We start from the raw sequence: 15,633 nt of genomic DNA on the forward strand, positions 1-15,633 counted from the left end.
TCAGCTCTCCTTTTTCTCATAATTTTCTTCCTTTTTCGTATTTCTTCACTTCTCTTTATCTTAATTCCTCTTCCTCCTCCTCCTCCTCCTCCTCCTCCTCCTCCTCCTCCTCTTGGCTCTATAATTCCCTCATATTGGTACATTTATCAATTCCCACTAACAAAATACAAAAACGACATGTAAATTTCACCTCAACCTTCATCACAACATCAACCAGGTATGGCAGACAGGTAAACCAATCAAGAGAGCCCCATAATTCCCCCTAAAATTAACGTAATACATTTATCAACTACCACTAAAAAAAATATATATATATAAAAACAAGTACATTTCAATTCTACCTTCATCACAATATCAACCAGGTATGGCAGACAAGTAAACCAATCGAGAACATCATAATTCTCCTAAAAATATTCACGTTCATTTGTACTTCAGGGACAGGTAACATGTTCGTTGGGCTCAGGAAGGGTGTAGACAACAACAGGTGTGGAGAGGTAAGGCCCACGCACCTGACTCGAGCCCACGTTCATTGTCCTGGGCAGGTAATCATTGTTCTGGCCAGGTAGGCGACCCTTTGGAACGGTAAGAGTGGTGGTGGTGGTGGTGGTGGTGGTAGTAGTGGTGGTGGTGGTGGTAACAAAGTGAATACATAATAAAAACAAAAGAATGGAAGGTATTTTTTTTCTTTTACATACAGTTCTATTTCTTTTCTTCCATCTTTATCCACAAATTTTTCGTCTTCATCTTTACCTTTTTCTTCTTCTTCTTCTTCTTCTTCTTCTCCTCCTTTGAATTCAGTGGACACAACGCACGTGCAAACAAACACTTCAAGAAATCGTGTCCATTTTCCTGACAGTTTCCACGTACTATCATTTATTTTCCTCCTTCACTTCTCGTCGTTAATAATCATGTGTTTCCTTACTCTCTCTCTCTCTCTCTCTCTCTCTCTCTCTCTCTCTCTCTCTCTCTCTCTCTCTCTCTCTCAGCCTCCCGCAAGGCAAGAAAACCTCGATATTTTGAACAAAGCAAATGGAGGAGACAGAACTGCCTGGCTACACACACTCCCTCTCTCTCTCTCTCTCTCTCTCTCTCTCTCTCTCTCTCTGCTTCCCCAGTACTACCTCAATCCAGTCTGAGCCGCCTTCAACTCGTTTCCGTGACTAAACCCTAAAAACCGTCACGTGTTCCGCTCCCTACAGTTACGCGGTACATGTCTGCGTCACCCGAACAGAGACTAAGCACGCAGGAACTAACACACTAACACAGTACAGTAAATATAACAAACAGAACAAATTTGATTACCAGAAACATTTGCAAGTCTAATGTTTTTTCTTCATTTCTTTCTTTTTCTATTTTTTTTTTTTTTTCAGTCGCTAAATTCATCTTGTTCATTTTTTTTTTTACTGGGAAATTAAAATACACACACACACACACACACACACACACACACACACCCTGACTAGCCTGATGACGCACTAAGACTACAAAAATTACATCAACAGATAAAAAGATTAGCGGTATTATATTTACTCAGACTAATCTCTCTCTCTCTCTCTCTCTCTCTCTCTCTCTCTCTCTCTCTCTCTCTCTCTCTCTTTCAACACCGCAGGAAGCACCTTATACAAACGAAGGCAACGGTACACCACACCCACATACACACTTGTACCCTTCACAACACTACCATACACTTGTTCCTTTGCCAACGTCTTCCCACACCCGCCATGACCCTGCAGCGTTGTCCCGTGCATTACAACATTGCCCGTATTCAAAATCGCCCTCCCTTCTCACTACGACAATATTCCGAGGCCACAGAGACAGCTAGTCGGGTTTTCAAGACAGTTTCTCCTTTTAATAAACTAGAAATCTTGCCAATCTATCACCAGAAGCGCAAAATTACTCTTAAAAACACGTGTATCTTTAATGACAGCCTTTGGGAAGCAGTGATGGTGACAGAGCAAAGCATTTCAGAATACGAGGCAGCAAAGGGTGTGATAAGGCGAGGGAAGCTGGAAAAGTGTTCAGAAACCGTATTCAGAAACGCTTTACTTTCTCACTGTGACTCTTTTCAAATGCCACAGAGGTAATTAGCGTGGTTTTCTAGAGTGTTTCTTCTGTTAATAATGCGGAAATCTTGTCAATCTGTCATTAAAACCGTTAAAACGTCTTCAGAAACTCGTTGAAATATAAATACAGCCTTTGAAATAGTGAAGGTGACATGCAGAAGCGTTTGAGAATATGAACCCAGACCTACACGTGGCAGTCCCTATGTCAGTTATGCTCGCTTATTTCCAGCGATCATGACCATCTATACAGTTTACTTCTCCTCCAAAGCTCCTTACATGACTCACCACTTACAAAGGTCATTACTAAGCCTATTTCATTCGTCTACTAATCTGAGAGCTGTTTTTCTTGTATCTTTTTTTTTTTTACCTTATCAAAGCTGTATCCCACATTAATTACGTAACAAGCAAGTCTTCAGAAGGAATCGTACTCTCTTAACTGACAACCAAACACCTTCTACTCCAATAAAGATCATACATAGAACCTTTATAAGCACCTACAAAAAAGGGGGAAAAAAAAAGCATAAAAACAGATTTTCCAATTACGAAACTATAGAAGAAAAAAAAAACCCCAGAATGGCTAATGGTAAAAAAAAATGTTCTAAATTGCAGTGAAAGGGTTAACTCTCCACAGGTAAGACCCAATAACCTCCAATCACCCAACCTGTGCTAACTCTCCAGGTGACCTTTACAAGAAGAGGTCAAAAGGTCACAAGGACACAGGTGCATCGCGTGAGGTTCGGTCAGCAGGAGCCTGAAGGTCAGTGAAGGGGAGGAAGAGGAGGAAGGGAGCAGGGAGGAGAGGTGAGGGAAAGAATGGTCAGCGTGGAGACAGACAGTAGGGCGTGAGAGGAGACAAGGGAGAAGAGAGAGAAGGGGGGAGGAAGAGGAAGAGAAGAGGAAAGAAGGGAGACGAATGGAGAGAGAGAAGAGAAAGTGAGGAGAGAATAGAGAGAAAAGAGAGAAGGGAGAGGATAAATCAAAGGGAGGGAAGAGAAGAGAGAAGGAAGATGAAGAGAGAAAAGGAAGTAAGGTAGCAAAGGACTCGGAAATTACTAGAGAGAGCTTTGAAAACACGTGAAGGGGAAGAGAGAATCGTGGCGGGGAAATAGGAAGTACAATGGCAGGGACATCAATGAAGGGGAAAGCTGGCGACGAGACGGCATTAGCAGGACGACCAGAGACAAGAAACCGTATGCTTAGAACTTTCTAGCTTCCTGTCTGTATAATTTCAACGAGCTCCAGTGAAGTATTTAGATCTTTTCTCAGGATTCTAATAGTTTAACACTGACTTTCCCTCATCAACTGGAAAACACACTTAATCAATCATTTTTAGCCTTTGAAAGCAGTTTTGCTGAGAGAAACACATAGAAGAACCCAATTAATATCTGTGGCCTTTGAAAACAGTTGTGGTGAGAGAACAAAGCATCACAGCCCAGGGGAAGAAGGAGAGGTAGACAGGAGAGAAGCAGAGACCAACCCTTGGCCAGACGCAGGTAGGAGCGCGTGGAGCTGGCTAGAAGGGAGGGGAAGGGCACCACGGGACACTCCTACACTGTTACACCGCTCTCGCAGCCACCCCGAACCAGGCATTCCTTGAAACGGACATTGCCAGCCGGGTTAGGACACTCACCATTCACCGTCCTTAGCTTCTTTGTCCTTCCCACGCCTCCTCCCGCAGGTATGTGCTTCAGGTAAGGTAATTAAGAACATTGATGAGTTCCTGAAGTGGTCTCAAGGCAGGTGGATGTTGTGAATAACGAAGTCAAGTTAAGAGAGGAATACAAATTGTTTTCCTAGAGCTATGGACGTTTTGTGGTGGTGACAATTGAGATGCTGAACAGAGAGGAGAGGAAAAATTGTCTCCTTTATAAAGAGTAAAGGTTAATGCTAAGACCTTGTGCTTTATTACCTCATAATAGAGTAAATTATTCTCTCTCTTTAGACAGTGTGGTTGCCTCATGAATAAATTGTACCATTCTCTTGAGGAAGCATTGTAAGTCTCTCTCTCTCTCTCTCTCTCTCTCTCTCTCTCTCTCTCTCTCTCTCTCTCTGTGGCTCATCCAACAACCACGTATGGACAAACACATCAGGCTTCCTTTGTCTTCCTTTACACCTCCTCTCATTTACACCCAAATTTTCCCTCATTTGCGCCAAAAACACCACCAACACCACTAAAGCGGAAGCGATTTTTCCAAGCAGCGGCGGCGGCGGGCCCGAGGCGTGACGCTGCTCGTGAACACAAAGGATGCCGCAAATTAATAATAAAGAGACCGAGAATGGCCTCGAGGAAACCCACACGGACTCCCGCCTCATGTCCTCCGCACACCTCAAGGTCCCGCTGGTCACTCAAGGCCCTCACTACCCCCATGAACACCTGCACCAGTGTCTCCTTTAGAGCACACGTGGAGGTGAACTGGGTTGTCATGAGCCCTCGCCCTCTCCCTCTCCCTCTCCCTCTCCCTCTCTCTCAAATGGCAAGTCATATTTCGTTGTCGTTATTATTACTGTTCTCGTTTGTTATTTCTGTTATTGGCTCTAAATACGTGTTCAGATTCTCTCTCTCTCTCTCTCTCTCTCTCTCTCTCTCTCTCTCTCTCTCTCTCTCTCTCTCTCTCTCAACAAAAGATGGCCACGTCTCCTCAATGCACGGGCAAACACACGCACAAAGCCTTTTATGTTTCCCCGCCAAACACTGACCCAAGTTCCGCCTCAGCCGTACAAAGGAATCAAGGAAGGAAGGAAGGACTGAATAAAGAGAGAAAGGATGACATGACACTCACACACACACACACACACACACACACACACACACACTCACCTGGTTCCGGTTAGCAGACTCCACCACCAGCGGGAGGAAAAATGTATCAAGGGAGGTGAAGCAGAGGTCCACAAGTCCCCCCACCACCTCCCTTACAGAGCTTCCCCTTCTCAGTAACTGTGGCATGGTCGCTCTTTAATCCTTTCCTTCACCAAGAGAATCAATTTAAATGTTCTATAATCTCCCAAAGTCAATTTTCTCTTAAGAATTTCAGTCTTCAATTGTTTTTTCAGTTTTTCTTTTATCTTTTAGTGTTCAAATTTCACTTTACTATCATTTCCAGTGTTCAAAGGTTCAATCCAGATTCAAGGACGTTTGCAGCATCACCTCAAAAGGTTCTATTGTGTCCTGAAACCTTCATGAACCTTAAGATCTCGAAAAGTGCTTGATATTCCACATTTCCTTGTGTCTTCCGGAGGTTCAAAGTTCAAAGATTCCAGGATATCCCGCAGTAAGATCATGGGAAACAATGCCACTGATATTCCCACTCACAGCAGCGTCCTGAGGTGTTTCCAAAGACTCCCACAAAGTGTTTCCTTGCGTGGCGTCCAGGATCGCCTATCAAACACGAACCCTCGCCAGTGAAGCTTGCACCCAAACTACCTTATCTCCACAGACACCCACGTCCTACCGTCACCTCGTCCTTGGAGCCAAAGACAAACACTGATGGGTAAGGGACGTTAATCTGAGTAATTTTACGGCCTAGGCAGTGACTCAGGACGCGTAGATTATCGTCTCTATTGACCAGACATGATCGCTGATTTGCCCATTCTCTCCACCGTGAGTTTGCAAGGTTTGTGTTGACGGACGGAGCACGCAAGGATACATGCATACATTCCAAAAAGGCTGGCTCTTCAACAACTGTGTATACATTGAAGGTTCGTAAAAAAATGAGGAATAATTAGTAAATCAGCCGTGTAATTTCTCCGACAGTGTAGACATTGAAAGTTAAAAATGAGGAGAATAATTATAGTTAGTCAGAAGTGTAAAGTAATTTCTTCAACAGCTTACACATTGAAGGTTCGTAAAAATGAGGAATAATTAAACCAGCAATTTCTCCGACATCGTAGACATTGAAAGCTTAAAATGAGGAGAATAGTCATAATTACTCAGAAGTGTATAGTAATTCCTCCAACAGGATGTAAATTAAAGGTTCCGTAAAAATGAGGGGAATAATCAGTAAGTCAGCAATGTAAAGTAACTTCTCACACAAATACCAAATTAAAGATCCAAAAAAAAAAAAAAAGAAAACTAGGAAATCAATAAGTCAGCATTGTAAAGCATCTCTGAACAACGAGTAGGAAGCGCTGAGACCTCAAGATGGCGCTGCTCATCCAACCATAAACCCAGAAGGTGAAGACAGACCGGAGTTCACTTTGCTGAGGACTGTACTTTCGTTTACAATTCCTGGAAACGTAGAGGAGCGCTGGAAAAGACAGCAATCTGAAGGGCGCGGTCCAGCACGGCGGCATTGGTAGTGGTGGGGCAAGGCTTGAGAAGAAGAGGGTAGACAGGGTTGCGTAATGTTGCCCCGTCACTCTACAAACGCCACCAATGAATAATGAAAACAGTGACACAGTGTGGTGACGTAACAAGAACCGCGGTGAGGATAAGAAAAAAAAATGGGAAAGTCAGATCAGCTTGTAAACAAAGTAAATGGGAAATGGTTAACGTGACGCGGAGGTTGAAGTGCATTGAACAAAGAAGTAAAAAAGTCACAAGGTTAAATTTTTATCTTACTCAAACACTGCTGTCCTTTTACAAATACGTGTTAGGTGCGTGAGTGATACCTTCCTACTACTACTACTACTACTACTACTACTACTACTACTACTACTACGACTACCACTACTACCACTTTCGTAACCTTTGGACTGGTGTTTCTAGAGGCAAGTGTTGGTTATATAAAGGAGGCTCATCACTCAGCAGATGTAGGATGTCAGGTTTCCAAATAAAGACGACAGGTGTGCATTTGTGGCGGTGGTGGTGGTGGTGGTGGTGGTATCTATGGGTGTTAATGAATAGGGACAGTTATGAGACAGTGAGGGACAGGGAAAAGTTTTTTATGTGTGTATATCAATCAGAATGTGAGAGTTTTATCGTTCAGCCAATTGAATGAATGTTATCTTTCATTATGTTTGTATTAAGTCGACCATTTAAATCTTGGAGAAAAGGATAATGTTGTCTATGGATGTGTATGAGCTGCCAGTATGTATATTTACGTGTATGTATATCTGAGGTTAATGAAGCATTTATGTATAAGCAGTTAATAAAGTATCAATGTAAATGTATGTCTATGTATCCTCATATTGGGACACAACAAAGTATCAATGTATATGTATGTCTATGTATCCTCATATTCAAACACAACATTGACAGTATCAGATGAGACAGTCACGAAAACCCCTTAACTCATTGTCTTATCGTCCAATCCGATCATCTTCCTTCTCTCCCCTTCTGTCATCATCCTCTTTCGTCACCGTCTCCCTCCACGCTTCCCTCCATCCCTTCTTCCCTACCTTGTCTTCTCTCCACCTCTAGATATCATGTTTCCATCGTCTATGCTTACACAATTCGAAAATACAAATATAACATGAAGGAAAGAAGCCATACAGGACACAATTAATTTCTCCTGCTGGTGGTGCTCCTGTGGCCGCGAGGGGTGTCAGATGAGCAGGCAGTAGGCATCCACTCACTTCCCGCCAGCTGGAGTGTCGCAGGAAGCCCACACAGGGAGACTTCCGTTGTTTATTTCAATGCACTGATACTGTTGTCCTCAGTGAATGCCCCCATGGCTCTCCTTTCCTTTCTCTCCTTCATGATCCTTTCCTTCAGTAGATATGTCAACCTCCCATACAATCTCCCATGTCTCTCCTTTCCTTCCTCTCCTTCCTGATCCTTTCCTTCAATATTATCTGTAAACCTCCCATACTTTTCTTTCTTTCTTTCTTTCAATATCTATCTATGAATCTACCAAAGCTCTTCTCTCCTTCCCTTCCTTCTTAATTCTTCTATCCATTCCCTTTAATATTTATCCTTTGTTCATCTTTTGTAACCTTTCCACATATCTTTTTTCCCTCCTTTCCTTCCTTCTCGAGCCTTCTTGCCACCTCCGCACTGGCCACATGTTCCCTCTTACCCAAACATTCCCTCGTTTTTCAGTCTTTCCACACAGAAGAGTCTCCGCACATTTTCCTTTTCTCTTGTTTCCATATCCATTTTCCTATTCATCATTAAAAGTTTACTCTTCTATTTCCTTTCCTTTTGTGTTTATCTATTTGTCTATTTTTCCCTAAACCTTTTAAACCTCCTATTTGTCCCATCCTTTAATTTTCCTCTGTATCATTTATCCTCTTCTATTCTGTAAATGACAAGACAAGAGGAGGACCTTAAGTGAATAAGCAGAGGGAGGCTTGAAAGCAAACCACCAGTGAATAAGATGGTTGTGTTCTTCTCCCCTCCACTTGCTCCACATCACTCACACACCCTTCACACGCCTTCAGACATCCTCCCCACCCCTTTCCCTCCCCTACCCGTCTGACGCACCGAGCCTCCAGGAAATCAAGAACATGAAGGACACGATGAGGGGACAAAAGGGGAGAAGGAAAAAGATTGTAATGTCAAGGGATTTTACGTGTCCCCTTTCAACTTACAGCTTTGGGAACTTCAAAAAGAGGCGTGGGTATGAGTCTTCTCTCCCCTCCACCTCACCTCCCCATGGGTAAAGATCTATCCTACCCAAGGGAATGTCCTCCTCACCTCCCCTCCCCTTCTCTCCTCCGTTCCACTCCTGTCACGTCATCCCTTTCACAACCTCCCCGAGTCTCCCTTCCTTCACCTCATCTCCCGTGGGTAAAGAGGTACTCACTCCTACTCCTCCTCTCTTGACAGCTCACCTCCATCCCTCTCCTGCCGCCCCCAGCAAGGGTAACAAGATCCTCCATGGTAATATTTCCCAGTCTGTCATTCCTTGTTAAGAGACATGCAAGTGTAGCGCAGAGATTAACCTGATGTGTGTTATAATTAGAGATGCCTGGATGAGTGTTTTCCTAGGTCAGAGCACCGTAACTTGTGGCACCGTAGAATTAGGATGTGGTAAGTTATTCAAGGATATTGGACATGTTAAAATAGACGTGTTTGTTATGGTGATACGTGTTTGGGAAGATACGAGTGTGTTTTCTGAAGATTAAAGCATCGTATCTTATTACACCGTAGAAGTGGGATATGGTAAATTACAAAAGCTTTAGCATATTCTACATGTTAAATACACGTGTTTACTAAAGTGATACATTTTGGGAAGATACGAATGTGTGTTCTAAAGATTAAAGCATCGTATCTTGTGATCCCGTATGAGATATCGTAAATCACACATGCTTTGGGATCTTATATTTAACAATACATAAGAAAATTTGGACTTTAAACAATTACAAATTTTTTAGCTTTCCAGGACATTCTTATGGTAATTCGTGGTAATGCTTGCAATGTGACACGTGATTTCTTTAAAGGTACAACTGTCATAATACCCTCGATGCACGGTGAAAACAGCAAATACTTAAATAAATGCATTAGTTTCTGGTCTTAACAGGATAAACACTGACCTATTTGTCAAGTTCAGAGACATTTCTAAGGCAATTACAACAGATGCTGGCAGCGTTACACATATTTGAAGTTAAGATATCATACTTTGTTATCAAGTCAACAAACACATGAATACATTAACTCTTTGGAATTTAAATAATGACTAATGAAGTATTGGTCAAATTCAGACAGTTTTGGAATAATTAAATGGATGGTGGCGATATTATTTGTGTTTAAGGTAAAGACATCACACTTCGTTATCATTAAGTCAACAATTGATTAATATATTAACTCCAAGATTTCAAATGAGGAGTGAAATATCTATAGTTACATTCACAGACATTTTCAGGACCGCCGTGGTACAGTGGAACCATGCGTGCTTTGGGGTCCGAGGGGTCTCCAAGCGCACGGGTTCGAATCCTGTCCACGGTCCGAGTGTAAGTTGGGCTTCCTCACTCAGGGCAATGGTTTCCTAGCGGGTGGGCTTTGTGATAGGAGGTACCACAAAAAGTGTCCCCTTTACCCCACAAATTCCCGTGAAGAGCCCACATGGTATAAAAAAAATGAAAAAAAAAAAAAATGGACGCTGGCAATTTCACACACATTTAAAGTTAACAATATTAAATCAACGTTATAGATAAATACATTAATTTTTGCACTTGGAAAGATATTCATGAGAGTATTCCTCGTGATTACATTTCTCTTTAATTAAGGAGAAAATATTTTGAATAAACATCGCACCATCACACAAAATGTATGCATCGTTTATGTACACACAATTACCTTCATCTTGATTTGGGTTCCCGGGGACAAAACAAGGAACAAAAACAATAACAACAACGAGTAAGCAAAGCAAGATATTATATTTCATTTTAAGTGACAAAATATTATGAAATTCTTGATATTATTAAGTTTGGTTTACGTTATGGGAAGGTTAGATAGACCAAGTGTGTGTGTGTGTGTGTGTGTGTGTGTGTGTGTGTGTGTGTGTGTGTGTGTGTGTGTGTGTGTGTGTGTGTGTCTTGAATGGTCTGGATAAAGAACTGACATTACTTCCCCACACACACACACACACACACACACACACACACACACACACACACACACACACACAGGAAGACCACTCACTCACACGGAACTAGGCCTACAAATAGCGCTCAACAGGTAACTTTCAAGGTGAGGTACTCGTCATTAAGGAAATTCGTCTGTCTACCTGCCCAAACACACCTGCAATCCACGAACAATTACAGGTATTCTTCAGGTGGGAATTTTCAAGCAGGAACAGGTGGAAACTGGAGGCGATGATAATATAAAAGTAAATGTAACAAAAGAAGAAAAAAAAATAGATAACTGAATGCAGAAATCCTTAAGAGCATAAAAGTTCAGTTACTTTTATTTTTTTTTTTAAGTAAGAGCAAGATTTCATAATTGACCTTAGCGTGTGTGTGTGTGTGTGTGTGTGTGTGTGTGTGTGTGTGTGTGTGTGTGTGTGTGTGTGTGTGTGTCACCTGCCTTGCACAACATACCCAAACACGGGAAGGAGGAACAAGATGACCTACACAAACTAATCAAAACAAACACGCCAAGCCAAGCCAAGCCGAGCCGAGCCAAGCCAAACCAAGCCACGAAGAACAAGACAGAGTGGCCAGCGCTTCACCACTCGGGAACACTGCCACTTATCCCGAGTCATCCGTGGCACCATCAGCATTCACAGCGACACCTCCCACCTACAATCCAGAATACCTAAATTCCACGCTAAAAATACAACAGTCGGCGCGTGGAGTACTAAACAATATTACATCACCACGTCCATATGTATTCCTCCCCCCGTTATCCCTCTTTCTATTCATGCCATTCATTCCCACACGCGTTCACTCTCCGTCCTTCTCGATTCATTCCCTTCGTGGATTTTTAGTCTCATATTCCCAAGCACTTCTGCGATTCACCACCACTATTTCAGAAGGCTTTATCTAAATTTACACGGGTTTTTATATGTGTATTTACAGTTCTAGGGGCAGAGTGACAAGATTTCTACATTATCAACTGGAGAATCACTCTTGAAAACCGCGCTAATCATCTCTGTGGCCTCAGAAAATAGTCGTGTGAGAGAGCAAAGCGTTTCTAAATACGGGCCTTACAATCTCCCGGCAGAGGGCAAAGGAAGAGGCAGATTAGCATCGTTGTTTCGTCGCCACTCCCACGCCAGGCCAGGTATTGTTAGGTAAAGGGACGGTCCACGGTTTCATTGCCTCCCAGCCTTGACCTGAATAGTGTATGTGAGCGGCGGACCAGTGAGTGACAGTAATGTAAGCCCCAGCGTGAGTGTACAAGAACATGACTCGAGAACCAGTGTCTATGCTATGTGGCGAGGCTTAAGGAAGAGAAGTCAGGTTTGAATGTCAGGCTTTTGCGTAACATTACACCATTGACTTCTCTTCTTTTGTACCTTTTTTTTGTTACCTGTGACTTCCTACTGGTGGAAATCGAAGTGTCATTCTGCTGCTGGCGCCAACGAACCCCCTGAACTTACTGCCCAAAACGCGGAATTAACTTGAGCATCCTAATAAGCAAGTTTTGAAAGTCGAGCACTCGCACACACTCCCAGACACACAGCAGGGGGCCACCCAGGTACTCTACATACTGCATATGAGCCTCGTTAAACTTCCGTTCCCGGTAAACACGTGGCTTTACCAAGGTTCATCAGAGGAGAAAAGGAGAAAAAAGTACAACAAAAACTTCAGGAACCATCAACTATAAACCCTTTCCTTCGCTCCCACTGCCCAGGTGAGGGAGGAGGAGGAGGAGGAGGAGGAGGAGGAGGACGACCTTCGCGGGGGCCTACCAGTTGGTACCGTTCGGACAACCACTTTCGCCATACGGAAGTGGTCCTTAGAGACGGCGGCGGCGGCAGGATCGGCGGGTAGGAAGTGATTATGCGAATGTGTGAAATAATATCCAACAGGAACTAAAGTGAGCGGATGTTGAGCCAATGGTTTGGTTACAACACCCTATTCGCTAACGGAGAGACGGCGGCGGGGCTGTGGTGGTGCCCTTCCGCCTCCCGCTGCAGCAGAGATGAAAAGTACTGAGTTCCGTTCTTCCGTGAAGTTAAAAGTGAACAGGAAACATCGTGTCCCTTATAACTTGTGTGAATAGAGCTGTCCTCGTAGTAGTAGTAGTAGTAGTAGTAGTAGTAGTAGTAGTAGTAGTAGTAGTAGTAGTAGTAGTAGTAGTAGTAGTAGTAGTAGTAGTAGTAGTAGTAGTAGTAGTGAAGCAATAATCAAGGCATAACACTTTCAAAATCTCATCAAAACACTTCAAAAATCATTAAAAAAAAAAGCAAGCCATCTCAGCCTTACATTACAACCTACGATGACCTACAATAGCCAGCCACTCCTACAGGTAAGCAGGCTATCGCTGACGGGGGAGGCGGCGGTCGTCACCCTCCACGTCTAACAATATCCTCCAGGCATGTTCTATATTTAGCTCGCCTGTTGCCGCCCGCCGAAGCAGCCTCCAGTGAAAGCCCCGCCAGACAGCAATGGAAAGACAAGACTGCATTTAAAACTCTCGTGGTTCATCTACAAACTTGTCATAAGTAAGTTTTTTTCTTTTTCCGAGGAATAAGCTGAATGTTAATCCCTTCAATACTGGGATACATTTTTACCAAGAGATTTGTGTAAGATTAAATCATTTTATTGACATTATAGGGTCTATGGAAGTCAGAATATTAATGGTCTTCACTACTTTAATCCCCTATATAAGTTTCTGAAGCTACATAGAATCACCAAATAGTAAGCAGAATGAATATAGAAACGCATCATGGTGCTCAAGGGTTAATAGTGACAGCTGGTGATATTGGAAAGACATCACTATTAAATGAAGACTCGTACAAAATTGACAGCCTGACCTAAGTGAAAAACAAGGTAAAGATGAATAAACTAATTCCGTGAAGAGATACACCTTACACAACAAATATCAAGAAAACCAAGCGGGAAAGTCGGCGTGTAATCAAACGGTGGAGAGAATCACATGAAAATTCAGAAACGTTAGCTTAGACTGGTTATGTTGCGTCAGGATACAATATATTAAGTTGGGTAAGATAAAGTTAAGTTGTATCGTATCGTATAGTGTGTTGTGCCCATTAAAGCCACAACACACACCAAGGACAAGAGTAACGATGAAAATATTAGTGATACGTACTGTAAATTCGTCTGCGGTTCTTTTTTATTATCATAATTTTGGTAAAGTCAGGTTGTATCGTATTGTACAGTGTGTTGTGCCTCTTAAAGCCACAAAAGACACCTCGGACAAGAGTAACGATGAAAATATTAGTGATACGTAGTGTAAATTCGTCTGTTCTATCCGTGATTCCTGTTTTTTTTTTCTTTTTTCATCTTCCCTCTCCATATCGTAGTTTCACTGAATGACGGATGCAAGAAAATGTTATATACGGTGATGACTGATGTGTGCTCTCTCTCTCTCTCTCTCTCTCTCTCTTATTACTTTATCTCTACATTTTCATACTTTTCATCTTGCTACCGAGAATAATCACTGGTCCCTAACACAAACCCCTCTCAAGCATCACAAAAAACAAGAGCAAGATTGGAGAAAACGCGGTGTAGAAGTCTTTGTTAGCACAGAGGTCCATTATTCTCTCTGTCTCTGTAACTTCCACCAGCTGACAGCCCTCCCGTTTCCCTCCCTCCCTCCCTCCCTCACGCTCCGTTCTCTGCTCACGCTCCTGCACGCTCATCTCACTCCCAGCCTCTTTCCCTATGCACCCTTTAGCCTTGAAAACAAATATTCCCTAGGTACAAATCGCATGGTTAGCTTCAATGGTTATGCTTGACAGTTCGAGTACAAAGGCGGGGCGGGGATGGTGAGGCAACCCAGCTGGTGTGGCATCACTTACACCTTTGTCCAAGAATTTACTAAAAACTTCTTACGTAATGCATGCAGTTAAAAGACAATGTACCGTTTGTCTACACCTTCCTCTACGCTGCGGCAGGATTCGCAGAGTTTTCCCCTGTGCACAAGCATTGGGAGGGAATAAGGAAAGAAATGTTTATCGGGAAATGGGGAATGAGGAATGTTGGTGTATTTTGTTGGTTGGGATACAACCGGGACGAAATGCAGGGGGTATCTAGCTAGGACATCACAGTAACGGGCATGAACTTGAATCCCACTGTTGCCTGTCAAGCCTGCAGTGCGATATTACGAAACAGCATCACATCCCCGCGCCAGTGGTCAACCAACCCTCTCCCTCCAGACACACGGGCTTGTCACCGCCCACAACAAACCACATACTGCACACACGCTACAATACCCCCGCAACACAACAACAAAGTGCTCATCACAATATTCTCACTCATACTTAACGTGAAATAAGTGTTGATACTCACCAAAGTAACTTCATATTCCAAGTTCTGAGCGCTGTCTGTGTCCTCTCCCGCCATGCTGTCAACACTGGCTCGCCGCCGCAGCTCGCGCAGTGAGGTGGACGACAAGGTGGAAGGAGACCTCTCCAGTTTGGGGTTTGACTGCCGCATTATCTCCCTGAACAATTCCGACATACTGACAATATTTTGGAAGTGATGGTAATAATATTTCAAAGCCTCCCAAAAGCGTATGAAGTCAGAAAAGCCACCGCGGTAGGAGAGAGTTTCCCTCCCGTTGGTTCCAGTAATGCATGAGACCCAAGCGACGGCGGGACATTTAAATCCTGCCAAGCCCAGCCACTTTTATAAAAGCAACAAAGCGCCTCCAGATAGATATATTATTACCATCAGTTTACCACAATATGGCCAGAAGTCAGGAGCCTTCACCACAGGCACCAGGATGTTTGCGCGGCACTAGCTAACGCTGTACTAGGGAGGCTGTGCCCTGGAGAGAGCAAGTTAGGGCGGTACTGAACCCACCTTGACTGACCCGTCACTTCGTTCACTTCCCACTCCCTTTCGTCCCCTGCATGCTACAGCAGTGGACACGCGGTGGTGAAAGTAGATGAAATTGATCGAAGTGGCTGGCGAAAATGTAGGTGATCACTGTTCCAGAACTTTTTGGCACAGTGCATTGCCAGCATTTGCAAACGAATGCAATGTTCATAATGGTCTTCTGTCGCCGAAGGAAAACACTTCAGCGACACTCAGCTTGACGGCACAATGCATGCGA

At 43.3% G+C, this 15,633-nt stretch overlaps 1 protein-coding gene across 2 annotated transcripts in view; it reads right to left on the reverse strand.

Annotated features, from left to right (window-relative positions):
* LOC123519325 (chloride channel protein-like) overlaps window positions 1-15,326 on the reverse strand; it is a 106,641-nt gene extending 91,315 nt beyond the window's left edge. Inside the window, exons 1-2 of one of the 2 annotated variants that reach the window (XM_045280542.1) lie at window positions 15,246-15,326; window positions 14,865-15,018 (exon numbers count right to left, since the gene is read on the reverse strand). In XM_045280542.1, coding sequence (XP_045136477.1) covers window positions 14,865-15,011 — 147 coding nt within the window. In that variant the 5' untranslated portion in view covers window positions 15,012-15,018; window positions 15,246-15,326. Of the gene's footprint in view, window positions 1-14,864; window positions 15,141-15,245 lie in introns of those variants that run through there. The other variant, XM_045280541.1, reaches the window with a different exon arrangement.
* Between the last annotated feature and the right edge of the window lie 307 nt (window positions 15,327-15,633).

The sequence above is a fragment of the Portunus trituberculatus genome, chromosome 45 (genome assembly GCF_017591435.1).
Source record: "Portunus trituberculatus isolate SZX2019 chromosome 45, ASM1759143v1, whole genome shotgun sequence".
NCBI classification, from domain to species: domain Eukaryota; kingdom Metazoa; phylum Arthropoda; class Malacostraca; order Decapoda; family Portunidae; genus Portunus; species Portunus trituberculatus.